The sequence below is a fragment of the Microcebus murinus genome, chromosome 2 (assembly GCF_040939455.1).
Source record: "Microcebus murinus isolate Inina chromosome 2, M.murinus_Inina_mat1.0, whole genome shotgun sequence".
NCBI lineage: Eukaryota > Metazoa > Chordata > Mammalia > Primates > Cheirogaleidae > Microcebus > Microcebus murinus.
In genome coordinates, this window is record NC_134105.1 from 82,332,156 (window position 1) to 82,349,944 (window position 17,789).

At 35.5% G+C, this 17,789-nt stretch overlaps 1 protein-coding gene across 2 annotated transcripts in view; it reads right to left on the minus strand.

The window, feature by feature from the left end:
• Nucleotides 1-17,789, minus strand: part of OLFM3 (olfactomedin 3) — a 204,361-nt gene that overhangs the window by 24,782 nt on the left and 161,790 nt on the right. For both annotated transcript variants that reach the window (XM_075999898.1, XM_075999899.1), the window contains exons 2-4: nucleotides 16,394-16,540; nucleotides 9,649-9,804; nucleotides 4,911-5,130 (exon numbers count right to left, since the gene is read on the minus strand). In XM_075999898.1, coding sequence (XP_075856013.1) covers nucleotides 4,911-5,130; nucleotides 9,649-9,804; nucleotides 16,394-16,540 — 523 coding nt within the window. The remainder of the gene's footprint in view (nucleotides 1-4,910; nucleotides 5,131-9,648; nucleotides 9,805-16,393; nucleotides 16,541-17,789) is intronic.

Genomic DNA, 17,789 nt, shown 5'->3' on the forward strand with positions numbered 1-17,789 from the left:
GGGAGTTAATAAATATTTGTCATATGTGCAAGTAAGACTATTTAGCAGATAGATAGTTTGGCTTCCCTTTTAAAAACTAATTTGGCTTAAACAGCAAAGACAGTAACCCAAATCTTACCACTTGTGACGTCAAGTTTCTACTGCTACTGATACTTAAATATGAAGTCTCGAAACCATTTGTGTTACTAGAAGGATGCAGCCAGTGCTTTGCTTCACTAGATGGCACTGAACCATTGCCCTAAAATAGAACTAACAAGAGGGAGTTGAGGGTAGAGAACTAGAAAGCTGGAAAGCCTGATTATAATCTCCATTAGATATCTTTTGGTGATCTCAGGGGGGTGTATGAGCTTTAACCATGCTTTTTCAGTCAAATTCTCACATACATATAATTATGTTCTGCATATCTAGGAATGTGATATGATTTAATTAAGCACAGGGGATTTTATTCTATTCAATCTCTCATAGGAGAAAATTAAGCACTTTGGAAAGGGCATTAATTACTGTACCTCATGCAGGCCACTAGGGTGCATTGCTGTTGAAGCATTTTGCTAACTTCTATTTTCTCCAAATCTTTAATTCTCTAGTAGAAATAAGCTAAATGGTGCCTTAGTGGTCTCAATGACATGTAATTCCCTAAGGGCCTTACTTATGATTTGGGAGTAACTTAGACATTACAGGCAATAAGACTAGTTTGTTTTTTAGTATTTTAAAATTCATGTGATGTACTCTGTAACATTTACTTAAAAGCAAACCCACACTGAAAAAGTGAGGAGAAATGCATCCATCATTGTTGCAATTTTATTGTCTCTCCTCAATTCATTTCTACCCCCTGCTAATTGGCTGTGTGGGTTGAGAGGTGCTTGTGAAGAGTGAAGATGCCATTGATAAATGAGTCTTCTTGCTCTTGTTACTACATTGCTGATCCTGTAATTATCCAGTGTCCCACTCTAGATATGAGCAGCATGGCAACTGGATTTTAGACCCTTTTGTAAGATTGAACCTCTGATATGTTTTTCTTTCACTCTTCTGTAAATGGTGCTGATGTTGACTAACATCTTTTTTCCCCCAAGACCATGTGTTCTGATATTTTGATATTTGAGCACTTAATTATGAGATAATAGTAGACTTGGAGTTAAAAGGATTCTCAGAGATGAATTGAATTGATCCAACCTGAATCAATTGCCAGGAAATGCAAATACTTATTGATAAATACCTGTGCCAATTGCCAGTAAACACTAAGAAGTGTAGTACTGTGACCTAGTGCCACACTAGAAATTATGTCTGATTTCTTCTGCAATTACATGTATGTTTGTGTGTAAATATGTATTACCAGACACATTCTTCCAATTGGATTGGTTTGTTTTTTAATGGAAAATATGAAGATTTATTTACTTATTTTTTCAGGGACCATGTGGCTTTCTACTTCACATAATTAGAATATTTCTGCCTCGACATTGTTCTAAACTGAAATTAAGTGTTGTGGTCCAGGTGATAAATATTGTCCCTGCTTGGGAGGTGTTTAGTAAGTAGTTAACTGACATAAACTTGGTGGAATGGACAAAACTACCCAGTTCTTGAGACAAAAAGCATAAAAGAGTTCGGCACTGGCCTCTCTACTAAATGAATAGGGAACCAAGGGTTGCTAATAATCTAGGAAAACATTTATGAAATATAAGAACTATTTTCAATATTTCATAGAGTCATCTCAATTAACTTGTATAGCAACCATGCCATTAAATGAGAAAGTTGAATACCAATTTTATTGCTGTTCGGTATTTGTATTATATTTGTTGCTAGATTTTGTACTTTAGATTAGTTAAAATAAAAATGAATGTTAATTAATGCAATTCATTTGACAGTCACATTTGTTTTCAAACTTTGTGGTCCCTGAGGCAAAGTTAATAAAAAAGGGTCTGTAATGTCAAATATATATATATATATATATTATAAATCAAGTTCTAAAGTTTAAGAGCACCATAGAAATATTATCCAAGGTTCAGTAAGAAGAATGAAAAAGATGAATTCATGTCCACTTAGATTAATCCTCTTTGTCTGACATATCATTTCAACAACTTCTTCTGTATTGAAGGGGGTTGTAAGCGGGGAGCTATATGTGGATTAGGAAAAACAAACAAACGGGGTTGTGAAAGAGCTGAGGGGAATATGGAGTTACCCAACTGCAGTAGAAATTATTTCAAACTAAGTAAACTCAGACAGAACATATATAGAAGTAAAGTTCATTTCTAAATTTAAGCAAATCCCAAGAGCTTTCTCTGTTAATCATTCAAAAACATAATTCACACAATGTAAGGTTCAAGGCCTTTACTAGCTAGAACCATCCTATTGCTTCTCCTTGCGTTTAGTAGAGTCCATTTGTACTTAGAAGATGCCCAGTCTCAGGATGCAATGCCTATGTGCTCAGGTTTATTGTGACATGGTAGAAACAAAAGAGTGAATTGATTCTCAGGATCTGGAATGGTTTATCTACAACAAATGGACCTCTGCCAAAGAAAGTCAAAGCTCTGTATAGACTAGTCCTGTATGCTTCATTAACAGAAAATCTTTAACCAGATATTTTATGAGCTAATAAAATATGCATCTGGATACTTTTTGTAATCTCCAAAGTAATGTGGATATGGAGGACACTACATAATTCTTGGTTTGAGATTTTCTTCTTTTTTGGTGGAGACATCATCTGGTAAACTATGTAACTAATATGAGCATTGAACTAAAGCTATTTCTTGATTTGAAAAGAATAAAGCACAACAGCGTAATTTCTTTGTGTCAGTAATATTTACCTATTGTACATTGACCATAAACTCCAGAACTTGATTTATAAAAGCAGAGCATATGAAAGGGTATTTAAGTGCTATGTCAAATAAATAACTTCTATCTTGCTTAGTCTTAATCATACCTATGTTATTTTTGACTTACAGATTATGTGGCTAAAAGGATGCATTTTTTCTATAAGTAAAACATCTCATTCCCTGCCACTTGAAATAGCTAATACTCTGCTGAAAAGTTTAGAAATTATTCCTATGACTCCTTACAGAATTAATTTATCAGCAAATATTTATTGAGTAATTTTTCTTTGGCAGGTAGTTTACTAGGCATTGGGAGTTACAGAATGTAGAGTGAACATAATAAATATTACTTTTTCCCTCAAGGAAGAAAACTATAGCAAGAGACATTCAATTACACATGCAATGATAACAAAACATGAAAAGTCCAATAATTAGTGAAATGTCAGGGATTATGAGTACCTAGCAGGACATACAAGCTAGTCTGGGAAGGCAATGAAGGATTCTGGCAAGATATAAGATTTAAGCTGAGACTTGAAGAATGACTAGGAGTCCATCACTTGTGGTAGTTGAAAATCTGTTGATAGGAAAAGAGTGTTTCAAGAGCAGGAACAAACAGCATCTCATAACAGTCCATGGGTAAGAGAGTGCAAGGTACACATGGCAGAGACTTAGTGTGTGAAGGAAGAAGTGGCAAAACTTAAGACTGGAGAAGCAGGGAGGGCCACACATGAAGGGCCTCAACAACCATGGACACAAGAAATTCATAGAAGATTTTAAGCAGAGCAAAATATTTTCAGCTTTATATTTCAGAAAAAATCCCTTTGGCAATAATGTGGACAGCGGGTTGGAGAGAAGCAAGAGCTACAGTCATGGAATCTACATAATTAATGGCTAGCAGACCAGGTATAGATGAAAAGATGTGTACCTTGCCTGATAAGAAGTAAGGAGCTGAGATTCCTGACCATGTGCTGCCTTCAGGTTAAATTTATTTCCTTCTGTTTAATTTTGTTAAATTCTCTTGGAGATCCAGCAATGACTACAGTGGAGCTTTAGATGTGGTGATTTCCCACATTGTCTTGAGGCTGTGATAACTGAATGCAACATTTTGTATTTTGGGCTCTCTTTTTAACATTTGAAGCACATTTGTAAAATAGTCTTTAAATTGTTTCTGTAAGCCATTCAAATTTTATTTTAAATTTTCACATTTATTTACTGAAGTTTTCTTTATTAGAAATTGATAAATTTTTTTTCCCAAATGCTTCTCTTCACAGTGTGTTTCACATTCCAGAAAATTATTTCTTTACCTTGAAAGAATACTTTGCTATGGTTATTGAGCTGCCCTCCCAGTCATGTCATCTCCTGTCAACAACTGAAGGATTACTTCCAAATGGACATACAACTCTTTCTTATCTAATTCATGGCTACTTGCTTATTTTGCATGTAAGTTGCATACTACTCCCATGGTGACTTCAATTGAATAATTAGTTCATGGATATGATGGAAGAGTTTGTAAACTCAGACCAGAGTGAACCATGCATTTTAGGGGACAAGAACTAGAGTCCATAACCCATGTCATATGCTTGACCCCTTGCACAGTGGTGACTATTTAAGTGAGTGCACCCATTTTATTTCTTGAGTAGATCAGAGCAGTTGATGGCAATTCTACATAGTGGAGAAATCATTTTGGTTTGTTTTAATCATCGCTGTTTCACATTTCTCCCTGGGTAACCTCCTTTTCCCCAGCCTCTAACTTTCTCCACTACCAAAAATGCTCCCCCTCTCCTCTAGGCAAGCAATGATTGGCCCTCAAGTATTTAAAAATAAAATTTATTTTCACTAGCATAGTCAATAGAGTTGGTTGTATTTACCAGATTACAAATTTCAAGCCACAAATGGTAACACAGTGATCTAAAAATCAGGAAACTGTTAATCAAGCACTGAGTGCCCAAATATGCTTACGTCATTAAGGAACACTTACACTCAGAAAACAGGCACTGTTTCCCTGATAATTAGGTACTTTAGGACTATTTGCAAAAACGTAACAATTCAGTTTTCATTGAAACTACTTAAAAATACAACTTAGACAAATGAAAATTTTCTACTCACTTAGCTTTTTCATGCAGTCACGAAGTCTGGTTTCCAAGCTCAGCACCCTTTGATGCAGTTCCTCATAGTCATAGGCACCGATTTCTTCCTGAATCCCAGTGAGGACAGCCGACAGATTCCGGATTTCCTCCTTGAACTGGGTGATTAACTTGGCATCTGTTTTGTACTGTTCCAGCACAGGGATCAAGGGCAGGAGCTCGTCCATCTTCTCTTTCAATTCCTGTGAAAAGCAGCCAATTGTTCCTGAGAGCCATTTAAAACAAATTAAACAGCTATGTTCTTTTTATTATGACACTTAAAAGAGATTATTAAAACAGCTTTGGAATTCCTTATTGATTTTTGGTTGAAATTAGGTGTTTTGTGAAAATACAAGTGGCCACATGATCATTAGTAGTAAAATCACTTATTTCAGCTTTTCCATGCAAGAATCTCTCTTTAAATGGTTACAGGCTTTTTAAATTAAACAAATTGGTCTTTAACATAATTAGAAAAACTTCCTATGGTAGTAATCTTGGGTATTTTCTCACTTTCTGGTAGCATTTCATCAAGTGAACAATGCATTATTTAGTTAGGAAATATAAGCAGAGTTCATCTTCTAATTATGAATTAAATTTGAATAAAGTGATTGAAAATAGATCAAATACCTATTACTATTTAGTTAATTCTAATTGCCCACCTACTAAATGTCCATGTTATAGGCATGCATACAGGAAATTTTAGAGTCTGGATCAGATCAGCTTTTTCGTATCCACCGCTTTGTTTTTCCATTGTGCTCAGGTATTCCTAGCTCTTTTTAATATCCATCTTAGCACTACTTCATTAGCAAAGTAACTTCAGTAAGTATAATAAATCATGCAAAGCTTCCCAAAGCTCAAAGAAATGCATGTTGATGTTTACCATTTTGAATTATTACCTATTCTCTGACTCCATTTGTTTTAGCATGGATAATTTAGAGGTTATTATGTAAGGCAGAATTGCTTACTTGTGTAGTGAATTAACTCTTTAAGAAGCCAAAATGCATAGTTTATGTAACAGATGAGTCAGTTGCACAGTTGTTTGAAACTGAAATGTTGATTTTAGTCAAGAGAATAAGAAGTGAATGTTGTCAAGCAGTGTTCCTTATTCCTACCCATAGCAGGACTTAGCCACATCTGCAGTTTCACCTGCAGTTTCTAGACGCATCACCTTTACTTCTTTCCCTCTAACTCAGTGGTAGTGGCCAACAAGGGTATTTCAGGAGTTTGATTCAATTGTGAATTTATTGCAGATGATATCACTTGTGGAAAGAGCTGTTCTTCTCATGATTATTTGAGAATAATCCATAGATGTTGTCAGAAACCATGTTGTACACTAACTAAGGAGCTGAAAGTTGCATTTTTAAATTACATTCAGAAGATGTTATTATAAATGCATTAAAATAGCAGGAGCTCTCATTGCTGTCCTTATTAATAGGCTTGTGTTTCTTGTGGGGAAATTTCTACTTGCTCTGTGAGTTCGGAAATCTTTGAATTTGTCCACATATGCATGTAGAGTAAGAGGCTACAGAGAGTGTTAATAATGAGAAATATTCATAAATAAATATCACAGTCAAAACGTAGAATTGCAGAGCTTTGCTCATTTTGGGGGGCTTATTTTGAAATAAAGTTATTAGTTTGGGCATCTTTTAGCATCCCTAAAGGAAGACAAAATTGTTTCATTAGAGTTTTAATGAGAAGAGTTTGATTGGTATCATTTGCTACATATTAATATTATATCAAATGCAACAATGAGAGGTTTTACATTCTACTATGGGCATATTTAAAAGAGAACAATTCAATGTCAAAATTTTGGAGTTTTTTCCCCTTCAATAAAAAATTAGGGTTTTTAAAAAATCTTTTCTTTTTTTTTTTTTTTTTACCACAGTCAGTTACCTGAGTATAAAAAATCTTTTCAACAGTTCATTATTTATTATTGGAATAAATAATGGCAATCAATTTTGAAACTCTAGAAATTTGTCAATTAATTTGGCAATCAATTTTGAAACTCTAGAAATTTTCAGAGACTAGTAGAAAGTCTAACCAATGAGCAGATCAAATACTTAAAAGGTTAAAGTAGGAGAGCATGATCTGTGTTTGTTAATCTCTTCTATAATTTCATCTTCTATGTTGCTCTAGAAAAGTCACAGCTAGAATATCTTGCCCAACAACAATCTCTTCATAGAAGAATGATAGCCTCAAATATGATAGCTAGCATAAACTTGCCATCTGAAAAAGTGTTGAGGACAAAACCTAATTAGTGTTTCTGATAAGATGAAAACTTTGTATCAGAAATTTTAAAGTATTCTTCAATGTTAAATTTTGGAATGTTCCATTTTTTATTCTCAAATATGGTACCTCAGCACCTAGAACAAGATCTGACTCATATGGATCTGACTCCATAAATAACTAAATTCAACAAATATACATTGAGCAGCTAATTGTTATTTTTAATTCAGAGAGCTAAAATCCACTTGGATAGGCCGTGTAGCATTGGCAATAGGAGGTGTAAGTCTGGAGCTAGACTTATTTTGAATCTTGGTTCTCATACATATTAGATATACAACCCTGGACAAATCACTCAACCTCTTTCTGCATCAGTTTCCTTATCTGCAAAATGGGGATTAAAGTAGGGCCTATCTTATACTATTTCAAGGATTAAGCTAGTTCAGATATTTAAAGTTCTCAGATCTGGGCCTTGAATATGTGTAAATGTTCAGAAACATTTTTCTTATCATTATTGTTATTTGGAATTTGACATACAACTTGAGCATATGCTTGGATTACATGAACTAGGAAAATCAAATCATTATGTCACATGATATTGCCTGAAAATTAATTTTTCTTATTAGGTAAGCTGGCTGCTGTTAGGCAATTTATAGCCTAAGCAAATTATTTCTTTGGATTTCTCCCAACTTTGTATAATGTTTGTTTCCTAATCTTCTCCCAAGAGTTTCCAAACATGCACAAGCTTCATCATACCTCCCCAGCCCTGCCAACCCTGGCATTCTCAAGCTGTCCCTTGGCTTCACAGAATTCTTATTGCATTGTCCATCTGCACCAAGCAGCCTGCACCAAGCAGCCTCTCTTCCTCTGCCTGTTTCTTCTGGGAATGCTTTCCTTGCACCTGAAGTACCAGCTTACCGCATCCTACTTTGGTGATGACCTCAGCATTGGGTTCACATTATTGTTTTACCATCTACCCTAACCCCGAGCACTGAAAATTGATATTGAAAATCCTTGGTTATCTTGATTCCCACCCCCCCCATAATTCAGTACTGGGGAGGGTACTAGTCCCAAACTGCTTTCTTAAATATTGCTGAATCTCATAACCCTTCCCTTGATATTTTTTCAACAAAACTAATCACTCCTTCCTTTGTGCCCCCTTAAGTAATGCTTATGCCTCTATTCATCAACTTCACTTGCTTGTTAGCTGTCTTTCACAGAACAGAGATTACATAGTATGCATCTAGCCCTACTTTGTGCATGGTAGGGGCTCAGTAAATACTGGTTGAAATTAATTCTTTTGCTCCTCTGCCTTATATTCTTTTTTGTTTACCATTTCTCCATAAGGTCTCTATTTGTCCAGTTCATTCATTTTCCCATTTCCAATATTCTTTAAATTTATTGTATCTTCTTGGTCTTGCTCTAATTGGTTCTAATTTTTTAACCTCTTGGCTTTGGTTACCTCTCTCTTCAATTTAGCCCTCAGAATTCTTCACTTCTGTCCCCTCTCCTGTCACTACCCTAAACTGTCTTGCCCTTTTTCCTTCTGTGACCTTCTGGTAAAATTTTAAAACTGATTAAGGACTTTACTTGCTTCTAGACCTTGCTACTCAGTCTCCTGAGCACCACTAAAAAAAATTACAAAACCATGAAACTTTCTGCCCCATTAAAATATGGTATGCAGAGACCCTGCTGCGTCTTCCTGGATAGCTCCTCACCTGTCACCATTATGTACACAAAGCACTTCTGTCCTTGACCAAGTGCTTGAATTTAGGTCCACTCCCTCAACCTCAGCAGTGAATCTTACTTCCTAATTGGCAGGGAAAACAGAGACTAAGTGTGCAATGACAGACAATGTGTTTTATAAATAGTATGCTGTGCCTTTGAAATGCAGATAATTTATTTTTAACAGAGGCTCAAATGGCATTATCATCCCAAGATTTTTTTCTTAAAATTCATAACTCTTTCATACATAGTTAATAAAATTCAACATAGCATGCTTTTCCCCTCCATTTTCAGTGTTTCCAGATAATTGCCTATGAAACACATAAACTCCAGAAAAAGATTTTATTTGTATAAAATTATGAAGCAACTCTCTTTACATGCTCTTATTAGTGATATTTTTGCCTCTTTTAATAATTCATATCCTCTACATTTCTCCTCATATTAGCAGGGCATAAAACCATCAGAGAAACTTTGATAATTTAATTATTAATTTTCTTTAGGAGTTCAGTTTGTCTTAGACATTGAAGTACCTGTAAAACTATCCTAACATTCTACCTAGTCCTAGGAGGATGAGACTCTTTTTATAGGAAGTCTTCCATGCATTCCCGCTAGCTAATGGTCAGTTTCAGTAGAGAGATGATTAAATCCCCCATGAGTCTTTAACCTTGCACATATGGGCCAATGCACAGTTATTTCTAGCTGAGTGCCCTGCTGGCTGTCCATCCCACTCAGTGTCTCATTTGGATTGACAAAACTGCAGAAATCAGACCTACTTGAAAATGTTTTGTCATTAGCGTCTTCCGATCATCTTCAATCTGCCGAAACTTGGCCTTCAGCCCTTTCATTTGTGTTTCCATTTTTAAAACATATTGGAAATCTCTCTGAGTTCTCAAGTTTAAGACTTCAATAGACTGGGACATGTTCTGAACCTGTTAAACAAGAACATTGGCTGTACATTATAGTCAGTTTGCAGCTATATTCAATCAGCACAGAAGTAGCAAAAATAGCATTAACATAAAAAACCAGAAGTGCAAATCCAAAATTTCATTCATACACGGAACATTTTCAGAAGAATGATTCTTCATGACTAACATTCAAAGAATTCAGCAAGTGAAAATTATACCTGGGCAGGAAATTAAAAAAAATGGTCCTTCTAGCATTGGAAATGACTGAATACAAATTAGTTTGATACATTAGAAAAATAAATTTTATAAATAGAATTTTCATTTCAAGCCTTTGTAAGCTTATAACACTCCATGTTGTAAAATGTCAAAATAAGTTGCTTTTGTAAGTACTGATTCTGATCTAGGATGCTTAGCAATTGTGGATAGTAGTGAAGTGCCCAATAGACTTAGAACACATTCATTCTAGTACACTATAAAGCATGCAAAAGCAAGAGGAAAAAAAGGCTAGTTTAATTTTTGTGGAAGCAAAAATCTGAAAACAAAGTGAAAACTTCTAATAATGGGAGAACTGTGAAATGAATTGAGGAATGGAATATGAATGAACCATCATAAAGAATAAGATAGATCTCTGTAGCATTGGTACTCAAAGTATTGTCTTTAAGCAACAACTTTGGCATCACCTTGGAGCTTGTCAGAAATGAAGAATCTCAGGATCCATCCAGAGCTACTGAATCAAAATCTGCATTTTATCAAAATCTCCAAGTGATTCCTATGTCTATTAAAGTTTGAGAAGCACTGCTCAACATGGAAAGATTTCCATGAGAAAAGCAAACGAAAAGATCTTTATATACTTTGATCCTTTTATTCTAAATCAAACACATGGATAGGCACACACATATAAAAGAATATAGAATATATAAGAATAAAATCATGAAGAAAGCTATGGAAGGCTCAGAGGAATACATATTAGGTTGTTAATATTAGTTTTCTGGGGGGAGATAAGAAATAAATATTACAGAAAAAGATCCATGGATATATGTATATACATATAATATATGTATAAAACCATTTGCATAGAATTACATAGGTTATTTGCATAAATGAATATATGAAAGCATGGACACAAAAAATGGTGGTGGAATTTCAGGTGAATTTTACTTTGTTTCATGTATTTTAATATTATTTTTATTTTATCAATGAACATATTTATATAATCAGTAAAAAATTATTTTCATTGAAAATATTGTGAATTACAAAGGGATGACTTGTTCAGAGACAAGTTTTTATCATCAGGTAAAGTCACAAAACTTAGTGGACCAGCAGCTGTAAAGAAGCCATGGTTGATACCTTCCTTTACAACAGTAACATTCAGGAAAGGCAGTGAATGGGGCCTCAGCCTGCTTAAGTTCTTCCACTTTCTTTGCCAGACAAGGTCAATTTCCCATTTTCTTTTTCCTCTGCTGTTATGATCCATAGTCCTGCCCTCCATGAATCCCATCTTGTTGGGATATATCACAGTCTGGCTTATCTTAAAACTAACTGTGTAATGAGGGTTCGAGGTAAGAGCAGAGAAGTGGTTCTCCCTCCGTAAACTCCATGGGATTAGAAGCTGTGTCTTACTCATATCTGTTACTTCCAAGACCATGCACATAATCAGGCACAGAATAAGTGCTCAATAAATATTTTTATTGAGTAAAATTATCTTGGGTTTCTACTAGTATAATAGGTAAATACAACTTTAATATTTTATAAAGAGTTTTCCCCCTCCTGTTACTGGTTAGTTTATAGCATTACATGATTATCAAATGTGTATTAATTTGCTATCTTTCTGATATTCAGCAACCTTCATTTTTAAAATCTTTAGTGTAGCCCCAAATTACTGAGACAACACTGAAAGCATGAAAACGCCATCACAGATAAACACAATGCTTTCGAAATAATTTTCTAACCTTATTTATGGTTAAGCATGAATAAAGAAAAGCCATTTGGGTTAAGGAAAACATCTACCCATTTTAAACATGACATTTGTCTGTGAAGACACCCATCATTAGCATGGGCAATAGCCTCCTAATAATTCCATGTACCTAAGCAGAGTTCATATAGTTGGAAAATGATGGGTGGGAGAAGGTATTCCGGATGAAGTTAAAATAGCCTCTCTTGGCCGGGCGTGGTGGCTCACGCCTGTAATCCTAGCTCTCTGGGAGGCCGAGACGGGCGGATTGCTCAAGGTCAGGAGTTCGAAACCAGCCTGAGCAAGAGCGAGACCTCGTCTCTACTATAAATAGAAAGAAATTAATTGGCCAACTAATATATATAGAAAAAATTAGCCGGGCATGGGGGCGCATGCCTGTAGTCCCAGCTACTCGGGAGGCTGAGGCAGGAGGATCGCTTGAGCCCAGGAGTTTGAGGTTGCTGTGAGCTAGGCTGACGCCACGGCACTCACTCTAGCCTGGGCAACAAGTGAGACTCTGTCTCAAAAAAAAAAAAAAAAATAGCCTCTCTTTTATTTTTGCCTCTGACTCACCTTATCAAGATAATTTTCAACTTCATCTGTGTTGTGGGAAAATGCACCAAGAGAATTTTTGCTGAGACTTGATTGTGAGCTTCCATATCATAGAATCATGTGTAACTATCAGAGCTACATTTGGGGTAGTGGCCAGAGATAGAGCTAATTGGAAAGAGTCTGGCTCTGAGTTGTCTTAAGCTTTTCCTATTGGCTGTAGCCAGGATTATTTATTTTCCCACTGGTTATGGAGACCCAGTGAGGAAAGGTTTCCTGATGACATATGAGACTGGATACCCGTAGTTACACTTGTAGAAGGAGACCTGTCATCTGTGCTTTCCCTTCTAATCTGCTTGCCTCTGATGTTCTGCAATTTAGCTTTCTATACCTTCCCCTGTACTTAGACCCTCTCTACATAGTTTGGCAAACTTGTTCCCTTCACTGATAATTCTTTTGAACTCTTCGTTTATCCTGGTTCTTTGTATAAATAAAATATCTGAGGCATTTCTGAGCTTAAATGCAAATTAACTTAGATTTTCACTGTCATTCATAATTAGTATGGAGGATACTTGAAAAAAAGTTGTATGGTTCAATATGTTTAGATAGCCTTGGGTTTAACAAAAATAGAGATTTCTTGACTGTGGGAGACCACAAAACCTTTAGTATTAAATTGTGTGTTAAAAATTTTCAAGAGTGGCCAGGCACGGTGGCTCACACCTGTAATCCTAGCTCTCTGGGAGGCCAAGGTGAGCAGATTGCTCGAGGTCAGGAGTTCAAAACCAGCCTGAGCAAGAGCGAGACCCCATCTCTACTATAAATAGAAAGAAATTAATTGGCCAACTAATATATACAGAAAAATTATCCGGGCATGGTGGCGCATGCCTGTAGTCTCAGATACTCAGGAGGATGAGGCAGTAGGATTGCTTGAGCCCAGGTGTTTGAGGTTGCTGTGAGCTAGGCTGACACTATGGCATTGGTTCTAACCTGGGCAACAACGCAAGACTCTGTCTCAAAAAAAAAAAAAAAAAAATTTCAAGAGTGAAGTATCATGTATGGTGTTTCTTTTAAACTTGTTTTATTGGTGAGGATGTTGCCAGTTTGTATTCCAAAACTCATACTTTAGGAAGTACTCACCTAGGCAATGAAGGACATCTTCAAATGTACACAGAAGTTATACAGTTAACAGATATGTTTTTATGTGAACAATTTTAGTTTTGGCATACTAAGACCTGAAATACTGTGAAACCAATTGTATTTTTTCTAATATCCAGAAATTAAATACTTGTGAAGAGTTTTGGACATTGAGTCACTTACATAAGTGTGGGTACCACCAGTGGCATTTTGTATGACACTGATATGGTGTTGAGAAAATGCAAACTGATCTGATATAGCCCACAACTGGTTGAGTGACATTAGAAAGTTTTTAACCTCAAAAAGCACCAGTGTCCTTTTATGTAAACTTGGATAACCATCTCTTCTGTAAGAAATGATTGGAATAGGTAAAAATGTAATATAAATTATAATCATGGAAATTATTATTATTAATGTTGTTTTCATTAATAATATTTCTGTATATATGAATAAATCAATTCTTTTTGGTTAACAGTGAATGGACTATTTAAAAATCACACCCTTGCTTGCCCTCTGGTACCCTGGATATATGTGGAACTATAGAGAAGTCAGCAAGGGCCTGGCTCAGTCTGAAACAGAATGCTTCTTTCAGATGTCTTTTCTTTGGATCAGTGTAGCAAACTAGTGCTACTTATCTCCCTCAGGCCACTGTAAAATAATGCACCCAATTCACTATTCCTCTATTGGCATAAAACTATCATATGGTAAATTTAATAAATCTAATGTGGTGACCTCAGTTTTGTTGATAAATTTTGGTTTTTGTCATTTAAGTATTAATGAATTTTTAATGGTGTGATTTTCTAGAATGTCTTCAAACATTCAGACAAATTACATATCAGATGGAGTGGTCATATTAATTTCTATGATTGCATTCAACTAACCTTCTATTCATATTTTTTTTTTTTTGCCTAAATCATCCCTCACTAATTCCTAGTTTTATCAGATTTCTGAAATATCTGATAAATATCTGATAAATATCTGAATACTTCAAACCTATAGAGGGAGTTATCCACTTCTACACATTCATACTTTATTTGAATTTTTTCAACTGATTTTTGAAGAAATGTTTGACTCTGTGTGTGTGAGTGCAACACTATATTGAAAAAGATAAAGTTATGGTGCCTGAGAAAATGTTTCTCACCATAGTTGATGTAGAAAAAAATATTTCTTTATAGAAAAGACAATTGATGCAGAATGTCAGTAATATGAGAGGAAATACAACTTAATAGGACAAGAAATTAGATGGAAAAAAAAATTTTTTAGAGACAGGGTCTCATTCTGTTGCCCAGGTTAGAGTGCAGTGGCATCATCATAGCTAACTGCAGCCTCAAACTCCTGGGCTCAAACAATCCTCCTGCCTTAGCCTCCTGGGCAGCAGGGACTACAGGCTTGTACCACCATGCCCGATTAATTTTTCTGTTTTTTGTAGAGATGGGTTCTTGCTATGTTGCTCAGAATGGTCTCCAATTCCTGAGCTCAAGTCATCCTCCTGCCTCGGCCTCCCAAAGTGCTAGAATTACAGGCATGAGCCACTATGCCAGGCTGAATGTAAAATATAAAAACATTTTACTAAGTTAATTAATTTCCCCAGTAATCAAATAAAATTAAATGATATATTTGTATTTTTTACTGGAATAAGGGAAATCAAGATTGGAAAATAATACCCCCAAATAATCTTAATTCCTATGTCATGATTTCTAACAAGTAAGAGGCATGTTAACTAGATCCATTAATTTGCATGAAAATGACATATGCTCTTATCTGGCGATGGATATTGAGCGAGTAGGGAGGATGGGATCTTACCATGAAAGCGGGCTTAAGAAGAAAGAACCAATAGGTGATGATGGCTCCAAAGAGAGGAGAAGGAGAAACAGACTAAGCTTTGTATAAAAACATGAAGGAAAGTCTTACAATCTTAGAGCATCAATATATTTCCAAACAATGGACACAGAGGAAACTTATTTTCATTATATGGCAGTGGAAGAAATTTATCATGGCAGATTGGAAAATGTGTAAACTAGGAGTGTCTATATTAACAAACTTGATGTTTTCATGTTTCTAGCTTCTCTTAATTTTCTGTTAGAAATTTTCTATTCAATTCCATAGGTGTGTGGGGGATCATGGGGATGCTACTGCACAAAGTGAATTGTTGTGCATGATGTCCTCTAAAACAAATACTACCTAATTTATCTCATTATCCCTGATGATATTTAAAATTCAAACATGTTGTCATCCTTCCATCACTCTGGCCACCCCAGCTGTCCTCCTCCATTCAGAACGCGAGCACAGTGAAAGTCTGAATGAGGATAATTGAAAGAACCATTCAGTGGTTCTCCCCCCCACTGTGTACCACCCCCTCCAAGTAAACATAAATAAGCTTTCATGAGCTGACTTTTATCTGTAAAAGAGAATAAATTAAGAGCATTCTGCATTTGATTGTTATGAATCCAGCTCATGTAAATTATGGAGAAAATGATATTGAATGAAATTGAAGAGCTTAATGTTCAAAGGAATGACTTTGAGAATGATGATAAATACTTGAAATTATTCATTGTCTGTCCAGATAGCTTTCACATTGTATGCCATTATTTTAACTTCCTTGCAAGGTTGTTAATGGGTTCCAGAAGAATGAGCTCAAAGAGCCTAATGCGATCCTGAGAGTTGAGGCTTAATTTCTGGCATCAGAATAAGACTTACTTTTTTTTTTCTCCTCCTTAAGGAGAAACTGACTAGATATTAAGATATATGGTGGAGAGCCAGTCTTAAGAAGGCAACACTAGGAAAAGTGAAAAAGTCCTAGAAATAGGACAATGTAGCTGGAAGCTTGAGATACTGCCTCTCAGGCAGCAGGAAAAAGTTTATTTGAGAATTGGCACAAAATCAGAAGGATCCTCTTCACCATTACTTGATCTATTATATTTCCTTTTCAAAGAATGGTTGATTTTGTAAAAGTATGCATAGGGGACACAGAACACTTACCTTTTCCAGCAGTTGACGAAGCTGCCTGCTTTTGGCATCCCTGGAACACAGGTTTTGTTCTGGAGCAACCACTGTGCAAATGCATCGCCCATCAGGATCCTGTGCTGAGCTGTACACTTGCCACCCTTCTTTGGGACTAATTTGAGTCTGAGAGAATCAACAGGAAACACACAAAACACAGACCCCATTACAGGATAAAGAGAATGTGGGTTTGTAGCATTTTAAGCAAAACATGTTTTTTTGATAATTAAAGTTTGTATTTTCATTAAAATTAGGAGAGATTAAACCATTTATATAGGCAGCACCACTTCATTTGGTTACACCTTCCTTATCAATGTCCAAAAGGAGATCCTTTTTCTTCTTTAGAAGCCATATTATTGTTTGTTGATCTCACACCACTTCCTAATGCTTTTTGTCTTATTTTGACATTTTAATTCAACATTAGAAGCATTTAAAAACCACATAATCACATATGACTAGTCTTTCTACATGAGATCTGCTAGCTAGTCCTTCTCAACAGGAAATGGCAATTACTAGTATACTCTTTTCTGATTATTTTTCATGTGTGACATTTATGAAGCAAATCCCTGTCCCAAGGAGGTTCCCATGTATTGAAGGCCCAATTATTAATAAAGTGAGAATGATATCATTGATGATATAGGATAAAAATTATTAGATCAGCACTGTTTTGCAGAGGATGCAGAGCCTCTGAGGAGCAAGAGTCTTTTGGCAGTGTCTGCCAAATTGATCTTCCCAAATAACTTCTGTGCACTTATCACCCTACCTTCCTATAAGTGGTGACATGCCTGCTCTACTGCAGTCTGCCTCTAATTTATGCTTCTAGATTTATCTCTTATACTGTCCAACAGGAACTTTCAGTCTAGCCAAATTGGTCTGTGTGTGTCATGCAAGCATGCCATGTTGATTCATATCTTTGTATTGCTCATTTAACTTCTGCTTGGAATGCCTCTTTCGTAAACCATCAATTTATTCAGCCCTTGTCATTTCTACCTATTCTGAAAAATTGTCTGTACTATTCATCAGGCATTTACTATATATTATGTAGTATTGTTATTTGCCTTTCATATGTCTTATTTCAACAATTTGCTTATATTCAGCTGTTACATGTATGGATGATTTCTAACTGTCCCATCAAATACTCTATCAAGTACAAAGATAAGCAAGCACCCTAATGTTTTGTCTAATTATTTTAAAGAAAGAATATTAATAGACTTCCAAATAATGCACAAAGAGGAAACTTATTTTTTTTATATGACTGTGGAAGAAAGTTGTCATGGCTATATTTGAAATTGTATAAACTAGAAGTGTCTGAATTAACAAACTTAATGCTTTCATTTTTCTAGTTTCTCTTAACTTTCCAGAAAAAGTTTCTTAT